A 19,546-nucleotide genomic window follows, 5' to 3' on the forward strand; every position below is an offset into this window, starting at 1 on the left:
GCCTAGCGATAAAGTCGAGCGATAATTAACATATTACCATTGATGTTGGCTCGTTGTTTTCGTGTTCATTTTGTTGTTATAATTTATTTGCTTAATTGAAATTCTTCGTAAATTCGAATCAGATAAAGTCGAGAGATAATATTCCTTCATAGATAACATATTAAAGTGTTACTGATTTTATTCTTATTTTAATTTATTTCTTCTTCTTTTGTTCCAATTAAATTTCTTTCATGTTTAACAAAAGATTTTATCTTGTTTTATCAGGTTATAAATCGTCGACTGGCAACTTCTAAAGACGGTTCGGGCTTGTGTCTTATGGGTTGCGTGTAAATGATTCCGCCGATAAAGAAGCTGCCTGCTCGCTAACACGGCTTCTATGGGCCCAGACCCACTTACCCACCGAGTACCAGTCACGAAAATTTGCCTCGGAGTAATCGTCTTTAAATTATTGTGTCAAAGTGTATAAACAGTGATTATCCGTCATTATATTTTCGAGGCGGTCTTCTTTCACCGTTTTCAACAAGCAGACCTCGTTTGTCCCTCATCGGTCTAATGGACCAACAGTATGAAGGTAAGCAAAAAATACTCGAATGTTCATCTCTGTATTTGGAAAACTTGCAATAAATAGATGCAATTGGGTTCAAAATAATAATTTTTTTAAACTTAAGTTATGAAATTGAGTTTATGTATTACAACAGCACATGCAAATTGCTATAGTTTGGTTCATCACAAACTAACGAGAGCGTTTCATTCGAAAGACTGTAAATTCTTGGTATTTGACGAGTAACAAATTTTTCTACCAGACGTTTTAAAAAATATCTTTACACCATAATCTACGTTGTCCCCAATAAACAGTTGCACGCGATAGTGAAAATCTATTCGGAAATTTTATTGGCGAAAACGGAAAGAATTTTCTTGAAATCCGTAAATTATCTGCTGAAGAGTATAAACACCGTTATAATAATCTCCTATTTGAAATTATGGGTATAATGCGCTGAACGGGAATATATTCGCTGTGACAATTTCTTGTTCATCCCGGTTTATCTTTTTTTTTTCTCTTTTGTTTCTCCGGGTTTTTTTCCCTCACTAATCAAAATGAGAAATTCTTAAAAGGTATCAGCAATTAACTGTGATGTTATTTAAATATTTAAATATTCCGCAAGAACGTGTATCTCCATTGGTGCACTTATTTATACTACAATATTTATGGGAGTATATATTGCCACTTAGGGCATGGAATTGAAATGTATTTTTGAACTGGTTTCAGTTTTTTTTAAACTATGTCGTCAGCATATTTTTTAAATCCACTTTATTTACATTGTTTGAAAATTTTACTTTGATCTATGATCAATATCGTCTAATTGATTCGAAATGATTAAAAAATGCGTTCGAAAAGTATACATTCAGTACATTTATCTTTTTCCTTGGAGAAAGATGCTATTGAAATTTTCAATCAATATGTGATCCTTGTATTATACCGTTAAAAAAAATTTAATCCAAGACTTGGAACTCGCGATATTCGGCAGCTGCTGCAGTTAATTGCGAGAAATTCACGATTTAAAGGGTACTTAATCTGATTTCTTACGACAACTGCTTTTACTTTGACTCGAGATGTATAATATATATTCAACTGCGAGAGGTGACTGACTTCTATCTGATTATACGATTTAAAGCACTACAAGTTTCTCGTCAACTACTGCTTAACGCAGTTCACCGCATTTGCAGAAAAAAAAGGAATCGAAATAATCAGACAGTTCAGTATTTCAAATATTATGTTCCTGTTGTTGACGGGATGAAAATAGACGTGGTGAGGAAAAAAAACGAAAATTTTAACTCGCAGTTAATTAAAATTACCTGTAATTTTGATCACAGGTTGTCACGATCACTGTTTGTTCAATACGTAGAACTTGTAAACCAGTAACGTAAAACATGAGTAACACAGTTATATACATGTACATGACACGTGGAAATATATAATCCACATATATATATATATATATATATATATATATATATATATATATATATATAATATATATATATGTACTATATCTATATTGCCTCAACGATGTCGGCGAACGTGATAATTTTGCAAGTCGTAAAACCTGCGGTGAATATATTATTACAGCTACATTCTCAATTTTCGTATACACTCGAGTATGCTGGGTTATAGGACTTATAGGTGTGTATTTCTACTACAGAGCGTGTATAAATATATTGATGTATAATCATACTACGAATAATTGGGATTCCGGATTGGTTGAAATTCCGATTTTGTAAAATTTGGAAAGCGCCAAACTTCGAATTTTTTTTTTTCTTTTCTCTTGTGACGAAACTTGACGTAAAAAAATCAAACTTTGACGAAATATCAAAGTTTCAAATGGTTCGAAACCCGACGGTTAAAGTTCCGGAAGTCTGAAGTTCCAAAGGGTCAAAATTCCGAAAGGATAAAATGTCGAAAGGGGACATAATTCCGAAAAATCAAAGTTCCTAAAGTAAGAAAATAAGAAAATTTTAAAATCTGTAGCTTCGAAATTCCGAAGGATCAAAGGATATTCAGTTCTTTGAAATTCTGGCTCGGTGAAATTTCTCCACCTTGATCTTTTTGTTCTGGATTTTCGATTTTTTACATCCGGAATCCTGCTCATTCGTACTCGCCGACTAAACTACGCTGTGTTAGTATATTTTATTTTTCAAACTTTACTCTATCGGAACTTCATTTTTCGGAATTTTACTTTTCGGGATTATGAGTCTTCGACTTTCCGACCATTCGAAACTTCGTTATTTCGTAAAAGTCTAATTTCTTTACCTCAAGTATCGCCAGCAAATAATTTGGAATTAAGCACTTTTGAAACTTTTCAAATTCGGAACTTGGCATTGAAGGATCGCCGCGTAGCTGGAGCATCATCATTCATATTACTGCAGAGACAAATAAAAGCGTTAGTCAATGGCTATTCACTAGGAAACATGCAGGATTATTCGTACAGTCCTTATAGGAACAGAGGCCGATAAACTCGGTTTTCAAGGCTCGAACGCTGCACGCGGACACGCTTCTTGGTGCCTAATATGCAAGGAAGTAACACGGTTTACTCTGCGTGCGTTACTTCACTCCGTCATGCTGATTGTGAGCTGAACTAAACGGGGCTTATTTTACTATTTTGCAGATTTTTTCACAAGCTTAGTTAAGCCGGGTTTGCTTTATCAATCTTTTTCTTTCCTGTTTCCAACCATCTTGGACGAACATTATTAAAAATCGACCAAACATTTCTCTTCGAATTGGTACCAGTTATTACATAACTTTTCCAAATCTTTATAGTTATAGTTATTTTGAAGTATCAGAAAATAATACAATTCGACAAAGAAAAAAGCTTTTTAACCACTTCTCACTGCGAAAAACAGTTTATTATTAAACGTCATCGTAGGTTATCTCTATGAAAAAAAAGGTCGGAATATCAGCAATGGCTGCAGAGCTTGAACAAATCCGTTTAAAAAATTTGCAAGTATTTATTTTTTACATCCGTAGTAGTTTCGACCACCATTTTAAATCTACGGTTTTCATATCGAAAAATATCGATCATAGAAACTAGATTGCCACGACAAAAGTTGTAGATAATTAAATTCCCCACAAGTTTAGTCCTGACTATTTCGAATGAAACGTAGAAAATGGGCGAGTTATTTGACGAAAAGAAATTCCCCAAGAAATTGAAAATTGCGAACTCAAACCACCATCGACTCTCCCCTCAAGCGATTAGAAAAGAAATCAGTTCTACCGAAAAATTTCAATTTCAAACGTATTATACATCCATTCGGTCTGGACTCGTAAGACCAAGTGCAACGCCGTAAGACGAAGCAGGGTGTAAAAAATTGCGGCATTACAGTTTTATCCGAGAAGCGGGAATTCTCCGAGTGCGATCAATCCGCAACGCGGGCGCAATTCGAAATGAATATAAAAGCTCCTAGGCTCTGTGGCCGACCGGATAGCGCTGGCCTAGCCTGGCCTAGCCTGGCCTAGCCGACATCTAACACCATCTCGGTCAGCCCGTCTCTTGCGGCAAGTTAAGTAGGCAGGCATACATACTCGCACTTATAACAACCGCATGATATAACGTATAACAGTATGCGTGCAATGAAACCCAGTATTCGTGTGTGGTTCACGCTGCTATGCACACATACACACACAACAAATATTGTGTACCGTAGCTAAGAAATAAGCGGTCCAAAAAACGCGTGTCAGTACACATGCAGTCGACTCACGAACAAGGCTGCCAGCCAGCCTGCGGTTGCATCGCGCTGCACCTTCGGCCAACCACTGCAGTAAATCTGCAGTGCACGTGTATATATATATATATGTGCGTTATACTCTATGAAAAGAATCTGCTATTTGATTTTTTTTCCTTTTTTTTTTTTTTTTTTTTTTTCTTCAAATTTCAAGTCCCAAATATTGTTCCAAATGACGAAAAAATTTGTTTTAAATTATGGAATTTTTGTAACTCGTCAAACGCATTAGAGTACTGATATAACTGGAACGTATTTTTTTTTAAGGAATTGAACGCTTTGCAAAAAAGATCCCTTATCATTTTATGATAAATTTACTCTTTCAAAAGTTATATTTAAGGTCAAAAGGTATTTGAGGACTATAAGTAACTTTTGAAAGAGTAGATTTATCATAAAATAATAAGAAACCTTTTTTATAGAGCGTTCAATTCCGTACGAAAATATGTTTTACTCTCATGTATGAGGGTAAAACTTGGACAGCATCTTTTTTTCGTTATTTCAAACAATATTTTCGACTTGAATTTTGAAAAAAATGGTCGATTTTTTTCTTCTTTTATACTATCTCATGCACATACGTACAGATTTATTATCCATATGTATAATTGTATACGTATATCATAATAACGATGAAACGCAATCGGCGAATACGTCCTCCTTGTAACTTCTTTCGCACAATATTACCGTTACGTTATTCATATACGTGTATGTGTATAACGTAGGTATAAGTATGCATATTATTTGCGCGAACAACATTTATTTCAACCTCTTGTATTATCATTCTTCGCATTTTATGAGGACACATTATATGTTATATATTTAAATCCCACGTCGTTAAATGGACATCAACTTCAGTCACATTTGTAAAATAAAAAAGACTCGGGACTGGAGCTTTCGCAAATGGTTTTTTTTTTCATTTTTTTTTTCTTTCAATCACAAATTAACGTTTCATTACCATTGCTCGATTATTACCCGCAAATTAGTATATTTAATTACAATATAAAAGTACCGCTATCATGAACGTGTATGAATTGTATGCAGATTTTTTCTTTTTATTTAACCCTTTTTTTTCACTTTTCGAAAGCAAAGAGTTCACAGTCATTAAAATCAAAAAGATACATTAAAGAAATTCAGATCAATTGAAATATGGTAATTCAAACGAAAATTGAGAGTTTCAAATAAACTTGTTATTTTTATATACACGGTATTAATTAATTTGGCAGAAATTTATGCAAGTTTGTTCCAATGATTTTCGGTATCGTGTCTCCGATTCCGTGATTCATCAATACTGCAGTTGCATCTGTGCGTAAGTTACGTTAGGCAAATAGTATCAACTACACACTTTTTAACGTTCTCTCGTAAAATGGTGACTAAGCTGTTATAAAAGGTATTATACGCTTTCATCGTTATGTCGATGTTAGAATGCATAAATGAGAGAAAGTGAATCATGATACATAAATTTGTATATTATAGGTATATACATATATAAACGTTCGTATTTCTGATACTACTCCAATTTTGACCACTGTCGGTAAACTCGATGGGCAAAATTATATTCAGAAGTAACCGAGGCGTGTCCCATTTCCTCGCCGAATATATTTATTTAGAGTGATTTCCTTACACGACTGAATAGTCCCGCGTATGCTAAAATTTAATGCGCATGCGCTACATGTAATCCGGGACCGGCTATTCGCCAGGGCAACCAAATTGAATAATGTGAAACCTCAAAATTTTTAGGTTAGCCCTGGTAGCCCTGCATGGCGAATAACTGATCTCAGATTGTAGCGCGTGCGCATCATGTTTGAGCAGACGACGGTTTGCGCAGTCGTTAGGAATTCACTCGGTATACATCCGTATCTATATGGGGAATTCCATGCGAATTCAACCAACGACGTCTGATGCTCACCATTATTGCTTTTGTTTAAAATTTTTTTGAAACAGTGTCCGGGATTTTTAATTTCCTGGTTAATTGTTTATAAATATTGAGAATGATTTTGAAAAGGAAGTTTTTTGAAAATTTTCAAAAACTATATTTTATATTCCAAACATTACAATACCGGACCCGTGATAAAACAATTAAAAAAATTAATTTTTTTTAGATAACTAAAACATTGTTCAAACTGCATGAAAATTCCTGACAATTTTCAAAACTTGTATTTTTCAATTAGAATATTTCTAGACCGGTTTCAGTACAAAATTAATGAAAACAAGTTTAAAATGCCAAAAAAAGACAAAAACGCTCCACAGTGAAATCGGTCTAGAAATCTTCCTGGTGAAAAATAGAAGTTTCGAGATTTTTCAGACCGTTCGTACAATTTTATAGTTAACCAACCAAATTGAAAGTGCTGAAACAAATGGAAAAAATGGGCCTATCACGGGCCCGCTCCTGAAATTTTTGGAACAGAAAATACACTTTCTGAACCTAAGAAAGCAGTTGGTTAAAAAATATGAAAAAATTCAGACAGTACGTCTCAGAGTTGGGACAATTGCAGAAAAAAAATTGAACCAAATTAGAAATGATGAGGATCAGACGTTGATCGAGCTCGCATGGAATTTCCCATATATACCAACATAATCTCTTTCTGCCTGTTTCTTCCTTAACTTCTTCCTTGCATAGAAGGCACGGAATCGGTAGAAATGACGGTAAATTAGACAAAACATCTAGTCCGTTGCGACTAGATCTTCAATAAAATAAACTCCAGTTTATGATATGGTATATACCTAAGATATTTTACGTACTCGGTATACCTATAACGTGAAATTGGCGCACCTATTATTGCGTCACACAGTACCTAGGTATCTGTATAATGTAGGTACGTACCTACAACGCTTGCACATTATGCTGGTACGTATAGAGATGCCGCTGACAAGTATTAGGTACGCTTGTGATATACCAAACAACCATTCATTGGCATCAGACGTTGTAACGATGCGGAAAATTTATGCACTGGCGGTGCCATTCAGGGCTGGACAAATTGCTTTTGCAGGAATACACCATAGATATATATTCGAAGTGAAAAATGTTCCGACATCTAGTGTCAAATTCGCATTCAGAATACTGATTCCATAATGTTAACTGTTTCTTTAATCGCTGGTACTTTAAATAAGTGGATAAAATGTTGCGAAATATTATACCTCAAATTCGCGTACGTGTTATGGAAATTAATTGCGATTTTCGAAAGATTCGTCGTTTTGTAATTCTGTAATGAAAATTGAAACGCTTTGAAATTTGCTCGTAGGTATACCTGATGGAGAATTTTCAAAACGTATGTCAAGTAACATTATCAGAAAATATCTGAGAAAAACCATCATGTTAACGTAAATAAAATAACACCCCTTAAAAAATGTATGCGATGTAAATTATTCTTATAGAAAATTCGAGTAACGCGAGTATGAATTGACGAATCGCCAATCTAATGTAAAAATTGAATGATCAGAACGCGTTGAACCTGATAAAATATTTCCTCCCCTCCTTATCAACTTTCGCTACCAAATCGCCGTTTGGCACTTGGCACAATTTTCTGGAAAAGTGATAGATTCTTCAACTCAGCGTCTCTTCTTCGACGCAAATTGACAGATTGGCAGGTTTGGCAGGTTTGGCTTGACCTCCGAGGCAAAAAGCCGGGTTGCGGCAGGTCGCGAGTTGACCTAGAGTCCGGTGATCAGGACGAAGGAAGGAATCAACGGTGTGCCGTAATGGTGTTCTCTGTGCGGTGCAGGTGCCTACTCAGGTGAGCGGTGCAACTCGACGTCAAGTTGTACTTGAAAAGGCAGACCCAATACCCTCCTAAAGCTGCGGTAGCATTCACTAGCAGTTCGTGTCGAATCCTCGGCTCCGCTGCAGTCGGCCAGCAGCCGCGGTATACGATTTTGAATTCGAATTGAAATCACAGCCTTTGCTTTTAACCTCCATGCGTGCATGGATCATAGATCCAATCGGCCGAGCGAATCGCGCGCGGGCATTCGAGCGACAAATTTAACAAATTGACGCCAGAAAACCTGATTCCGAGAGCCTCCAGCTCCTGTTAAAAGGTTGGCTCGAATAAAGTAACAGTAAAAATAGAGTCAATCTCGCAGAGACGGATCGCCGGTTACACGTCTCGATCTATCGCTCTATTCCACAATTTTTAACAACTATATCGCTTTACGTACGCGTAGTTTACCGCATTCGCGGATATATTATTCTACGGAGTGTAACTAATAACGAGGGCGACGCGTCACGGATGAACAACCGAAAGGATGATAATAATAATTATACCGATAATAATATCAATGCTAGTGTAGCAGTTTTTTCAACTATCTTATTTCCGCTCGATCGGTCGATTACATAAATAACGGTTTGCGTTCTTATAAATACTGTATTCTTAATTTTATCCCCAAATTTTATGTGAACGAAGTGCGAGTGTTCTAATTTACCATTTTAATTACAGTTGACTAACGTTGTTCTAATTGATTTTCTACCATGACTGTATTCCAGTGGGATTTCTTTTATGTTATATAAATAATACACATATTCTAATACATGCATTATGCCGCGGCCAAATATTAATAATCACGTGGATAAAGCTGCGCACCTGCAATAAAAATATTTGAATATATAACGTGGATTAAATAAGTGCAACGCGTTAATTTTTACGAAAATCAAGCGAACATTTCGACGTGCAAACTTCCGATTTGCACGATTTATGATCTGCAATCAGGTCCGGAACCCAGTTTTAATCTCATTATAAACTCGCGTCGTTGCGTCAGGATATTGCACAATCCGTATTGAGCCGTGATCGTTTAAACTTTACCGATTTCTATTTGCAGATCGTTCATACAGTGCGGCGAAAAGTAAAAGCACGAGATAGTAAATGAAACCGTTAACGCCGAATTCACTAATTTGCAAAATATTCGGCGCAAACGTTGAGCTTTTTAAATTATCGACTAAAAACTGTTATAATTGGTCCGTTGACACGAATCGTAAATCGTTCTCTTGTGCGAGATGTAAATCGTTGTCGAATATTAACTTCGTTAACAGTTAAACCCGCATTTGTAGGTATATCTTATGAAAATTAAATTCTATTAAACCTCTTCGACCCTGCGTTCGCATAGTCGTTAGGTTTACCCGTTGCTTCGGCTTACCAGTATGCGGAAATTGTGGTCCAGAAACTCGCGGGTCGCGAGTGACCTGTCGGTCATACCGCGATGAGATGTAACAAATTGTAAAAGCTGTGCATGAGAGAAAACGGGAAAGCTTGACTGCGCGGGTTGTGAGTAAAGTCAATTTAATAATCGTGAAAGATAAGTGAAAAGTCAGAGCTCGATTTTCTCGGGGATATTTTTAATTTTCATAAAACTCGCTCGTCGAGTAAAAGGTGTGCAAATGAATTATAAGTGACCGCAATTTTTCGTCATGGGAAACGCTAAATCGCAACCGTCTCGACCTCGGAGGCCGCTCTACCTGTTCTACCTGATTCACCGGACCTGGAGCATCGTTGTCGACCACCGAAGTGCTGGCAAGGAGGAAAGATACGAAGATACCGATCGCGAAACCGATTTCAATTCGAGATGCAGCGGCTGCGCCGGCTGCGGTTATCGACAAGATAGTTTATCGTTCGACAGGTAAAGTAGAAAAATCTGCCCTCTCCAATGCTGGTAAAACAGCGCGTTGCCTTCAATCGGTAAGGCAGATTACGAATGATCTTCATTCTGTTTTATCGACCGCGTGATTTTTGTTTGCCAAAAATTTTTGAAATAGTTTATTTTAAATAGTTATCGTTCGAAAATTGCAAAACTTTAATTTCGTTTAATCCTCAACATTTTTTGTGCACTTTTTCTGCAGTTTACTTCCTTCCGTGCAGTAAAAATCTATCGATGCACATTTTTTTATTACTTACAACGTGTGCAGAGGTACTGATTACATCGGCTACTACTGGTCGGATGTAATTTCAATCCGCCTACTAATTTGCTGAGAGAACGTATAACGTAATATTATTGTTCCTGTAGCAGCTGTCACACGTAATATATCTCGAACGGGCGAATAATTATCGGATAATATTATGTAATCGCGCTATTGATATTCGTGCGTGAACTATCCATTTATTGTTATTACGATGCCATGATACAACTCACGTTGTGCTCCTGTTATGAACACTCGTATAACGTTTCAGAGATTTGCTTATCGCGCGAACTAATTAATTCTTAGCCAAAGGCGAATTTTATTCGAATGTTTTCATTTTTCTACTTTCTTTCACATACGCTCACACGTAAGCGTCATTATGGGGTTCATTCTCTCGATAAGAAAGATATCGATCAACAATTTTACCATTCGCATTATACAATGGTACAATTATTACGTTCGTCGTTTAATAAAAATAAAGTGAGTTAAAAACAAATAAAAATAATAATATCCACAGTGACAACTAGCTGCATACCATCACTTTCGTTTAATTTATTGTTTTTTCTTTTCTATTTAAAAAAAAAACACATGTGAACGGTGTAGATTAACTTGTTAATTTCGTATTTCTTTCGATCTCGTATTCGTTTCTTAATCTTTATTCCAGATTTTTTTTTTCTTTCTCTTTTTTTTTTTTGTTGTACATCTGAGAGCAATTTTCTATCGATACTTTCTGATTGAATATATTTATAATATAATTTGACGTGTGAAAACGCGTTTGACACTCTTGATTCCTTCTTCTTGAGTGGGGATCTAACTGTACAAGCTACATCATTTTTGTCTTTAACTGTTATTGATATTCAACTATAAAACGCTTTAACTTCTATTTGTTTTGAATAAATATAGCGAAATAATTAACATTCACATACTGTGTTTGAATGGGAATCGAAAATAACTTCCTAAACTTAAGCGACTTCTTGTGTATTACTTATTACTTATTATATTGATATTGATATTAAAATATCGTCTTTATAATATTGATAATACATCATCGTATTACGTTTGCCGCCTTTAGACCGAGCTTTAGACACATCGTGCGAAGACACTCACTTGCACCTGTCCGCTTACGGCTTATTGTCACGACTTAGGTTACTGCGCTCCGCTAGTAAGCTGTATGAATTTGAATCAACCGAATATGTTGAAATTACACCTGCATGTATACGTCGTACGTGCAACTAGTCATAATAAAAGAACGCCGCTGCATTCTTTTACGATGCAACGCGAGGCAATCAGTTTTAAATTTCTCCTCGCCAGTTGTAATCGTTTGTTTGCCGTGTAAGATGTTGTCGCTTTTTTTTTTATTCACAGAAATATAAAATACGACCATTCGTTGATTATCGTTTTAATCTTATTCGAGCCATTGAATTCTTTCGATCAATTCACAGTTTAATTTTAAACAAAAACAACGTTTTTTACCCGTTGACGAGTAAGAAATAGAGAAAAAAAGGGGATAATTTTATAACGTAATAAATATTTTTCACCTACATAATTATATAAACATAATGCGTTACAGTTTGGTGTAATTTCTACTGCAGTATAATTATGCAGTGTTTTTTCTCGCGTTAATATTACTTATGGATTACAAAAAAGACAAGTCAAGCTTTCTGTGCGCGTGACGTGTCATTCCGCGTTTCTGTTGGCGATAAGGTAATAAAAGAAGAGAATAAAATATAGCAGGAATTTATTACAGTCAATTTTCGGTTTACGATAATAACCTGGTAAATCGGAATATTTGAAAATATGTGATTGAGATTCTTGACGCTTGTTGGTATATGAATAAAATTCCGTGCGGATGGCAAATATTTAACATGTTTTTTACACTCCCACCTGACTCACAATTAGTATCTTCATTTTCGTTTGCCTTTCTCTCTCTCTCTCTCTCTCTCTCTCTCTCTCTCTCTCCTTTGGTACATTTCAAATGAGAACAAAAAATCACCTGTTAATAGCGAGATGCTTCATCTTTTTCAACGATGCTTATTTTAATAAAAGTCGCATCTATGAAGATGAATTGGCTGTACAATATTCACTTGAAACAGCAGCATTTAAGATGGATGGATTCGTTTGAATATTCATACGGTAAACTGTATCTTATATATACAGAGAGAAGAATATACGAGTATATTCATATAGTTTTATTTATCGTCACTACTTGCTTAATAATTACGGCGCGTGATTTGAAAAGGTAATAAAAATTGGAAAATCACTCTATCAAAGCGTAGTTAAAAATTTAATAATTGAAATTCTTATGAAAAATGAGTTTGAACTGTATAAATAAATTCTCATTCGTTCAATATGACATATGGTCTGCAAATTTAGGAGTTTTTTCGACATTTTTTTTTTTTTTGTTTTTTTTTTTAGTGTATAATAATATTATACCTATATTTTCAAACGAGTCTCGGTCAACAGCGTATAGACCAGTCTTGAGATAGAAAGTTGATCACGGATTTTTGAAGATCATCACGTAATTATATCAGATCTGAAAAACTATTTCAGCTTGATCGCGAATCACTTCCGAATCCGGAATTCAAGTCGCGATGATGATTTGTCAATTCGGCACAAGACTCGTTTTTTATTCGAAAGTTTGGCGGCAGCGTCGCTAAAATTATTATAATTTACCGTTTGGAAATATCGCGGTCTGCAAGTATTCCCTGTGCCATAAACCTTAGCCTCATAACCAGCGAAAAATGCATTTTACACTGCGCAAAAAAGTTTCTACGTCAATCTGGTTTGCAATTGAAAATGATTTCTCAAATTAGGTCTATAGCGATTTGTTCAATTTTTTCACGAGAAATAAATTGATTTTTTGAAGTTAAACCAAAATTGAATTATTTCGTAGCATTAAACATTCGCACGATAATTTTCAAAATCTTTCGAGGTGGGGTTGAAATCCCGAATTTAAAATGTCCCGAAAGCGCCAGATTACGGTTATTTATTTTTTTTTTTCAAGTTTCATTTCCTTACTTCAAGTTTCGTCACCAAATAATTCGGTCTCAATTTTTCCATCATTTGAGTCGATTTTCGGTTTGTTCACCTTTTCTACAACCTTGAACGGAGTCGATTAATTCTAGTGTCACGTTTTTCAGATTTTTTTTTTGCTAGCATAAGAATTTTCTTTCCAAAACCTTTTTTTTGTAACGAACAAGGACGGCCCACAATCGTTTGAAAAACTTGCAACATCTACAAAAGAAAATGACACAAAATTTTTTCTAGGATAAAAAGTTTCCTTTCAATTTTTTCCCAATCGATACCAGTTTTCCAATATTTTTCACCATACCCAGGACTAATTTTCCGTCCAAAAGTTTAACTCAAATTCTCCGCGAGAAAAAGAATATTTTTCAAAAGAAGATTTAATTTTCAAAATATGACGCGCAAAATTGGAAAAACTTACACCTCGGGGAACATTTTTACACAAAAATAAAAATAAAGAAAACGAAGAAAGCCCAAAGTGCCAGAATTTCCCGGTTAATCCGCGAGTTCAATCAAGACCCACGTACCGTCAAACGAAATTCTTAAAACTGGCTTCATAAAATCTTCGGCCCGAATCTCGCACAGCCGCAAGATGGCTAATTGGAAGAGATCGAGGCTCGCGGGTGAACTTGATACGTGGGATGAGATCTGATACACATACAGGCGAAGCCTGGCATTCCCCCTCCTCCAGGCCGACTCGACTCCCGATGGGGATAGAACGATGATGCGGCTGCAGGTGCCGCCCCAATCCCCATGCTCAGCCCCACGTTGTATCAGTGAAACGGCGTCTGTCACGAGAACTGGCGCGTCTCTTGTGCCGTGGAATCACCGGCTCGATTAACGATCAGCGATTCGCGTGCGAATAGCCGCAAGCCCGAGATTCGGGAGTTCTTTTTTTCCAAATTTCTGTTGTTTTTTTTTTTTTTTTGCTCCCCGTCGAATCTGGTTTCGAGAAACTAGATGCGGTAGATGCTTGTGTGTGGTTTTTTCATTCATTTATTTATTTATACTTTTGTTTTTTTTGTTTTTTTGTGTTATTTGCTTCCTCTTTTCTCATGTGCAGTTTGTGCCTTATCCACGCGTTGAGTTATCGCCGTTCGTCGTCGAGAGTTTCTTTTGTATCTATACGCAACTGACCAACATTCGGAATAAACGTCCCGGTGGTGCCTGATTTTTTTTTTACTTACTTTTATTCTTATTTTTCACATTTACGTGCATGTGATTTGTGGCATGGATGGGCCAGTTTAAGCCGGGCGTGACCAGCAAAAATAACAGGTAATCATTTTTTTCATCTCGACATGTTTTTCTAGTTTCTATATGTACACATTATCGAGTCCACGATTTGGATTGTAACAACGATCCATCCACGGACGCTCGACGCGTTTCAACGTTTAAATTTTCAAATTGCTTGTTCTTATACAGAAGTTAACTTGATATTATAAGTTTGTAAGAAGTCTGATGTTGAATAAAGTAAAAGAAAAAAAAAAGGAACGCTTCGTTAAAAATTTACATTCGAAAAGTGAGATTGATTTGAATTTCGTTTGAAGGATATCTCCTCGATAGTAGAGAAAAGAAATGATCAAGAAATGTAAAAAAGAAAAAGAAATTCAAGCGTGGAAAGTTTTGTCTTCCAAAAACTTTTTGTAAAATCAAGCTCGTACACCGAACCGCTTTTTTTTTTTTTTTTTTTTTTATTCTGAAATCCGTGTATCATATCGGTGGTCCGATTTTTGTACATCATGAATATCGTGATATTAATTCGATATGAAAGTTGAATAACGGTTATAGGTTGTTTCTGTTCCGTTTTTTTTTTTTTTCTTTCTTTCTTTCGTATCGAAGAATAAAATTATCAATGTTGAATGATAACTTGTGAGATTCAACGAAAGCAATGATCTTTGGAATATTGTAACTACGATAACGTATATTCTCCTTGTGAAGTCGCATGATTACGGGAATGGGATAACAATTGTTTGCGCACAATTTGCAACAATCAAGTAAATTATCCATGTAATTATAATACACGGGTACAACTGGCAATATGCTAGACAAACGAGACTGAGAAAATAAAATATGATACATAGTTAAATACCTTTGGCAAATACGTCTGTTATTATATATACAATTCTCATGTTGCACAGTCTTCCTCGTTAGGAGCTCGAGTGTGAGAAAATCGGCGTTTGTCCTCACGCGATTCGATGCATTCCGGACGTTTCTGTGTAGAATACAAGCATCCATATATTTATAAGCTTGTTATAAATTAAAGTGTTATTGTTTGTTTATTCCTCCTCTACAAGGAGGAATAAAACAGCCTCTGATCATCGTTTATAACACAATATGCACGATAGATTTTCGAGTGTGAGAAAATGAGAGGAAAAAATTATTCATTAAACGTGGTAAATACAAGTGTGAAATTAATTATGTATTATAATACAAGTTTTCTTGGTCTAATGATCCGCTAGTCGAATTAAATTCATATATTATAATACTACCCGAAAATCGCGAGCCTTTAATTAAGGCTGACGATATTATCAACTGTGCAATTAAATTAGTGAATATGCTTTAAACTTGATTCAAATTTTTTATGAATATTCTTTTCTCCTTCGTTAAAATTAAAAACTGTATAAAAAATTTCCTCATCTCATTTATATTTTCAAAGAAAAAAAATGTTGGATTAAAAAAATCGAATGAAACTAAAATTACACCTGTAGAAATTTTTTAATATTAATCGATCTCACGAATTCCTCTTCCTTGTTATTATATTTAAATATTTCACCGCAAAGAGGTGAAATAAATTTGAACAAAATAATTTTCTACAAAATATATATACATTTTCAAAAGGATCTTTCGTTTCTGAGAATAATGACCTGTAGAAAGAAGTTGGAACCCTCCGGGTGATCCTCTACACATATATATATATTATGTATATAGGTGTGTGTGTGTGTGTGTGTGTGTGTAAAACCTACCAACGTTATAAACCAGGCGGTATTATTGGCCTCGGAAGATTTACGCGTTAGTGTATATAACCTGAAGGAAAAAGAAGATGCCAGTCATCGGTTTTCCCGCGTGCTTTTGTATCCGGCAATTTATAATACCGGGAGCAATTTCATTGCAATAAACCGTCTAAAGCAGCCATTTTCTTAACAATAATGGCGGTCTTCTTCACTGATCGATGAAATAGTGCGGAATAATTTTGAAATTATGAGTCTGAAAATACCCCGCGGTTTTCTTTTTGTACATAGCCATTTTTGATTTTGGTAAAAAAATTCTCTCTCCGATTAGTTATTATAGTTGTTTAAAAATTATTGAGAGTAATTTTGGAAAGGACCCTTTTTTTTTAAATTCTCAACATATTGTCAAAATCAGAAATTGCGAGGGTCAGACGATCGTTGGGTTCGCATTGAATTCCCCACATACATACGTTACATATGTGATTGAAATAAGGGATAAATCAAGGAAGAACGGGATGAAATTGTCAATCAGAAATGGCGACGCGTGGATGTGCAGGGTATACCGTTAGGCTAGATGGACGTGTAATTATTTCAATCACAATCAACCGGCGTCGGAAAAGATCGAGATAAGCCGCGTCGCTTTTGTCCGTCGAAAACGGTACTCGTACACTTCGTGGATCCGAATTATACTCGGATGAGTAACCGATTGGATATACACGCGGCGATCAATCGTGTAATATGTAGTAAGTAAGTACAGGGTGATTCAGATGTCTCGAGGAAAATGCAGGGTCGCCAGAAAACCAGACTTTAATTTTTCATTCGTATATATACCGTCGAAACGATCGCGAGAGTTGAGAAAGTGTGAAATTGTCATCGAGGACACTCGAATACTTTTTTTTGCAGACCTTCGTTCAGATCCGTCGTCGTGTCATTCATCATCGGAGTCAAATTCTATTGTACAAAAATCTCGACGATCATTTCACGCCATTCCCGTGTGGGCGAAAATTTGGCAAGATTAATAACGCTGTCAAAAATCTACCCGGAATATCTTGTACCTACGTTTCACGTGGCGTAATCCGAGCGAAAATACAGCTCGTCAAACGCTAGATTCTTACGCAAGCGCGAAACAATGCCGCGGGTCTTGGATAATTGCGACGTCCTGCTGCTGGTATATAGTATTCGAAATATCAGATCCTTACTTTCCCACATTCGATTCTTTCGGATTGGAGCGATGTGCTTTTTCTTCATGGAACAAGGTCTGAGCCTCGATTCTAAATGTACTGGCACTGTACATTCCCAAACAAAACACAGTCTCGTAGACAGTATTTAATATTTTTTTTATATTTTTCATTAGTTAGAAATCCGACGAAAAATCAGACGCAATAAAAGAGATGGAAAAAAATTTAATCGGGATAATAATAATAATAATAATAATAATAATAATAGTCATTGTTAGTATACAAATCATTGTTTACCAATTTTTAGGGAATGTTGTTTTTTTTTTTTTATGTCATGTGAAATGAATTTTTTGATTTTTCTGAATACACATGGATTTTTAAAGAATTTTTTAAAGAAAATTTATCAAGGCTTGGTTAAAAATGTATGGCCGGTGCATGCTTAATGCCGTTGACGAAACGATTCCTATACTAAGAGAGAAAAAAGAATTTCATTTCCTCTGCGCAAAATTTTATTCTGAATCTAATCCGAGGATCCGTTTTCATGATTCATTATATTTGTAGAAAATGCTCTAAAAGAAAGCAGCGGGGGAAAATGGAAACGGATTTATACATTCACCTGCAATGTTGTCCAGTCGCGTTAGAGACTTTCTTCTGAAATTGCGGCGTTTTTCCGTCAACCCGTAAAGCAGCGCAGCGTCGTTTGTAGTTGAACTGGTTCATGGTCAGTTATTGGGACATCTGTGTAACCAAGACATTACTGCGCCTCTCATTATCCGGATAGTTAGGATAATGAACGGACCAGGCACTGCACGCTTTCTGAAACGCGATGTGTTTGTACTCGTTATACTATACGTTGCTAGATGTTATTATAACTATGGGTGTTATTTTTTCACGCACTTAAACCAAGTTCTTAAATAGGTGCGCAATATACCACATAACTCTGCTGACTACCTTAAAGTAAGGTTATAAACGCGTGTACAAATCGCCTTAAGCATCTACGCTGTCTCACGAATTAGGTGTAATTTCCCCACTTTCTACAAATGGGAAATAGTTATTTCTGCTTGTTTTCTTCTGGAATCGTATTTTTAACCAGTCATCATGACTGCACCGATAAACAATTCGTAACATTTTTTATTTTCTCGTTTTTCTATTCGTATTTGCTCCGTTCTTCGTTGAATTTTAACTCTTTCCATTTTCTTATCAATTTTTCAATATTACACACACACTTGACTCATTGTCAGTCTGCTTGACTGTATATCATTCGTAGACGGAAGAGAAAGGAATTTTCGAACGAATGAAATAGATTTAAATTAAATGTCGAGTAAGTTCCACAAGGTTTTCAGACAGCATAATTATCAGTCAGATATCGTTCGACGAACACGTTTTAACCGCTTGAACAAATCTAATGTTCAGTCACTACAAAAGATTCTTTAACATGAAGTTTTACTACCCGCTTCAACCATTGAACTTTTGACTTAACAAAACACGAATTAGAGCAAGCTCAATTCGATACAACAATTCCAAATTTTTAGCCATTGCAGAATTCTCATTATCGCAATGAACTCGCGCCGTGTTACGTCGAACAAATTCAATTCCATATTAAATTTTCGCAAGTATTTCGTCCTGCAAAAGGATTTTTTGCATTTAACCATAGCATTGAGTTGAACGAAAGGAATATCACTTGACTGAAATAATTCTTTACACTTGATTTGGAATAATGTCTGATGGATGTAGGTCAGGTAGGGTGATTCTAAGGATTCTATGCCCGGAAAGGATACGTCACACACCATGTGGTGCACAGTTAGAAGATTAGCGGCGAAAGATTAAAGCAGGTTCGATCGCTTTGCGGCAAGCTCGAGAACCGTTTAGATGCAGTTTAGCTTGGTAATTTGCTAGGCAGAAATAACGCAGCGACGTTATACTCAGGTATGCATGACGGTGGCCTGCATTGCTACGTTTTACGCTACTTGAACGGTATCGCTGACTATTAATTCTTTCTTAATTCGCACCTATAGGTGTAACACAACTCAAGTCGTGCCGGAATAACAGTCGCCATATATCGTGTTCAGAAATTCTTTGGGCATGTCCGATACCCTTTAGAAATTTTAATGTAAAATGTACACCTAAATTACCGTTGGCTTCGATTGGCCGGATATTTTTTTATTTTGCATATATATATATATATATAAAAAAACATTTCCTTTCCTTTTTTTCCTCACACGTGTATCTGTATGATAATATTT

General features: G+C 35.7%; 1 protein-coding gene across 4 annotated transcripts in view; it reads left to right on the plus strand.

Moving 5' to 3' along the window:
• Positions 1 to 475: 475 nt before the first annotated feature.
• The window catches only part of LOC124404191, a 55,936-nt gene continuing 36,865 nt past the window's right edge, over positions 476 to 19,546 (plus strand). Inside the window, exon 1 of one of the 4 annotated variants that reach the window (XM_046878134.1) lies at positions 476 to 571. Coding sequence is in view for 2 of the 4 variants with exons in the window: in XM_046878132.1 (XP_046734088.1) it covers positions 9,668 to 9,876 (209 nt within the window). In the remaining 2 variants the exon portion in view is untranslated. Of the gene's footprint in view, positions 572 to 9,629; positions 9,877 to 14,349; positions 14,453 to 16,676; positions 16,784 to 19,546 lie in introns of those variants that run through there. The other 3 variants (XM_046878132.1, XM_046878133.1, XM_046878135.1) reach the window with 3 other exon arrangements.

Source organism: Diprion similis, chromosome 3, assembly GCF_021155765.1.
Source record: "Diprion similis isolate iyDipSimi1 chromosome 3, iyDipSimi1.1, whole genome shotgun sequence".
NCBI lineage: Eukaryota > Metazoa > Arthropoda > Insecta > Hymenoptera > Diprionidae > Diprion > Diprion similis.